The 3,478-nt window shown below is 46.7% G+C and overlaps 1 protein-coding gene across 2 annotated transcripts in view; it reads right to left on the bottom strand.

Moving 5' to 3' along the window:
• The window catches only part of bbc3 (BCL2 binding component 3), an 8,427-nt gene extending 6,722 nt beyond the window's left edge, over positions 1-1,705 (bottom strand). For both annotated transcript variants that reach the window (XM_084330941.1, XM_084330942.1), the window contains exon 1: positions 1,465-1,705. In XM_084330941.1, coding sequence (XP_084187067.1) covers positions 1,465-1,690 — 226 coding nt within the window. In that variant the 5' untranslated portion in view covers positions 1,691-1,705. The remainder of the gene's footprint in view (positions 1-1,464) is intronic.
• Between the last annotated feature and the right edge of the window lie 1,773 nt (positions 1,706-3,478).

The raw sequence follows: 3,478 nt of genomic DNA, 5'->3' as shown, positions 1-3,478 counted from the left end.
TATACTGTCAGACAAAAAGATAACCAATCAGCCAACGAGCTGACTGATTAGCTCTTAACCAGTGCGAGGGGTTGGTTGACAAGACTGACGTGTATAGATTAAGGGACTGGCTGTTTTGACTGGCTGGCTGGCTGACTGGTCTGCTCTGTGCTGCAGCAGAGCGGAGGAAGTGGTGCAGCGGACGGTTTCTCTCCAGGAGCCACAGAGCAGTGGACAAGTCTCAACATGCCCGTACTGACAGACACACAGCTGACAGCCAGGCCAGAGAGAGAGAGATGGGGAGAGAGCAAGGAAGGAGGAGGAGGAGGAGGAGGGAGGGAGGCAGGGCTGGAGGCGGGGGAGGGGTGGGCCAACTTATCTGTTTACATTGTTGCAATTCTACCACATCATACCACTATCTGCATGAGTCTGATCAAAACGTGCTGTTCTCACCCTGATCGAGCATTGTGCACTGTAATATTGATAATACTAATTCACAATGAAACACAATGATAAGGGTAAGCACTCAATGAAGAAACCCACTCCCATTACCAAAAGAAAGTCTAACACGAATACTTAGCCTATGAATACTTATACTGTGGGACTACATACTATGAATGTATTACGTGGCCCATAACACCCTCCAAAACAGCATTGCCAACTTCAACAGACCCTTTTAATTGTGAGCTTCAGGTATTGACAATACCAATGCTACATACCCTACCACTACCAGATGGCACCTAATGGCCACCACAAGCCAACATGTAGTGAGATAGGCAGTGAGAACCAGCATATCACCATTGTGACCATACTAATACTAATAATCAAGGCTGCCAGCGCTCCATCCCTTACATGTAACGCATGTATTTTAAAGAGGTTTACAAGCTATTTTAACTCATTCAGAATCTTAACACACGGAAATGACACAATTGTATAATTTCATATTTATGTTTTCCTCTAAGCTTGGCTTCGTACCATTAAGTTTGCTTCATAGACATAGATTAAGCTTAGCTAGCTCTACAGTGAGATGTTTACATGGAAAATGTCCCTAGGTGCTATAAACGGTCTAGTTTACGTTCTTCTGTCAACTGTGTTTGACAAATGTTTACTTAAGGGTGGAGGTCTAAAGGTCAGATTGTTCTGCATTGCTAAATAGCATATAAGGTTCTGCCCTGTCTCTATTCTCCGTTTATACCCGGACCTGTTGTTGTCAGTGGAAAATTAACAGATGAGTAGGTTTCTCTCTTACATGTTGAGCCAGGCAGTGGCAAACTGTGATCACAAGTGTGATGATCACTCATATGTGACACTGAATGGCTCCTTTGAGAATGTCATCATCGACTGCAGTTTAACACAGTTCACAGACACCACTGGTAAACATTATGTCTGATGTTGCATCCTACTGTTACTCCACTCGTTCTCCTATTTTGAATGCATCCTGTAGCTTAAAACAACTTAATACAACACAGAGGAATGGCATCCTACCTGTTGTTTCTCCTCTATAGGCACTGCGTGCATCTCCATCCCCCTCCTCTGTCCGGCTGCAGTGTGGAGAAGGTGGTGGAGATGACGGTTGAGACTGGGGCTCCTCAATACCCTCCGGGTGTAGCCGTGGCGGCAGGCAGGGTGGGTAGAGGGCCTGGGGAGGGTGGAGGAGTTGGTGTTGATGGACGCCGCCAGCCCAGGGGTGGAAGGACCGAGGCAACTCCATGCGACAGGTGTTATGGCGAGGCACCGGGCACCCCCCTCCTCCCCCTCCTCCTCCGCCGCCCCCTCCACTCTCCATGGTCTCAGCACGTGCCATCTCGCAGGCAGTCTGCACAACAAAAACACAGAAGAAAGCAATGAGCAAGACAATCCAGCATTGTGGGATGTACGTCATATCATCTTGTTAAAATGCAACAACTGGCTATATAAAATGTGTAAGGAAATTATAATTCCATTCCAAGTTGAAGACAAAAATTGTGGAACAAAATTGTATTTTATTCGACAACAAATGATCAACAGATTGCAGCAGTAAAGCATTCTTGGAAAAAAACTACGTGCATTTTAACCGTGGAAAAATAAAATGTTCAATCGACATTGTTGTGAGTCTCCCTGCCTGACTGACTGTTTGACCTACCAACCTAGATAATCCGCGCGAGCCGCTAGGGGGCAGCAGAGCGCGCCATCACATGAGCACGAGACTACTGTTTGTAAACAAAGCCGTGCCGACCGTGCGTGCCGCGTGCGTGGCCGTGAGGTGCGTGCGTGTCCGGGCAGCAGCCAGGCAGCCTGCGTCTATATTAAAGGCAGCCGCGCGCGCGCGCACACACACACACTGATTGCCGTTTTTTTTAAACATGACGTGCAATAACTCGATAGTAACAGAATAATAACAACGATGAGATAACGTCGATGAGTAAGAAAATGCAAACCACGGCACGCGACTCACATCTGTCAGCCTATCTATGCAGATGAGAACATTAATAAGCAGAAATAGGGATGTGATGTGCCTGCATGTTGTCGCTCAGTCAGGCCTGCACTCTGCACACACTACAAACAACGATCTAAATCACTTAATTACATTAAACAGCCCGTGATCGCCCGTGCCACTGAAAAACCTCAAAGTACCCTATTTTAACAAGTATTTATAAGCGCATCTCAAAGATAGCGCGCCGCTCAGCGATTTAAAAGGTTATCGCTAAATTGCTAATGTTAGCTAAAAAAAATAAAACATGGACGAAAAGAAGTTGGTCGTTCATCTGGAGTAAAAAAAAATGGAGCAAATTTTGACAGCTGGACAGATGATGCAACTTATCTTCTTAGGGGCCGCGATCGACGAGGGCTGTAAAAACCAAAGTGGCCAGTTTAATCACACTTACTTGATTTATCTGACGATCCGTGATGACAAAGTGGTTCGCAGTCTGTAGTTTAAAGACCGACGGTAACAGGTTGACATCAGAGAAATTCGCGTCAAACGAGCACTTGATTTGGCTCTTCTTGGCAAGTCGCTTGGATGAGAAGATGAAGAAAGTCCACTTTAAAAAGATTGACATTCCACGTTTCCCCGTTGTTGCGATTGTCTTAAAAAAAAAGAAGCACCTTGACAATTGAAATGTTATGTCGTCGCGAAATCGATTTTAGACAAGTAGTAGTTGTCAGCACGGAGCACTTGTCCAAGACGTGGATCTAGTCGGGTGATCGCTCGCATACTAATGCAGTGGTCCCTCTCTCTGCTTTCACTCCCGCCAGCAGCGTCTCCTGCTCGCCACGCCCTCCTCTCCTCCTCTTCACAACAAGTGCTGACATGCCGCCAGCCGCTCTCCGGCAGGATGCTAGTCAACACGGTCAACACACAGCACAGGAACCCAACTTCACCTCTCATTCCCTTCCTCCTTCACCTCTCCCCCCCAGGCCAGGCTTCCCCCAATTTCCTTCTGTTTTGATGATACCAAAACAGCCCCCCCCCCTCCATCCATTAACTCAACTGGTCTGTCACTGTACTATTTATTTGCAC

The sequence above is a fragment of the Notolepis coatsorum genome (assembly GCF_963971535.1).
Source record: "Notolepis coatsorum genome assembly, chromosome: 1".
Taxonomy (NCBI): Eukaryota; Metazoa; Chordata; class Actinopteri; order Aulopiformes; family Paralepididae; genus Notolepis; species Notolepis coatsorum.
The sequence above is the reverse complement of the archived record's forward strand: the minus strand, read 5'-3'. Positions and strand labels throughout refer to the sequence as shown.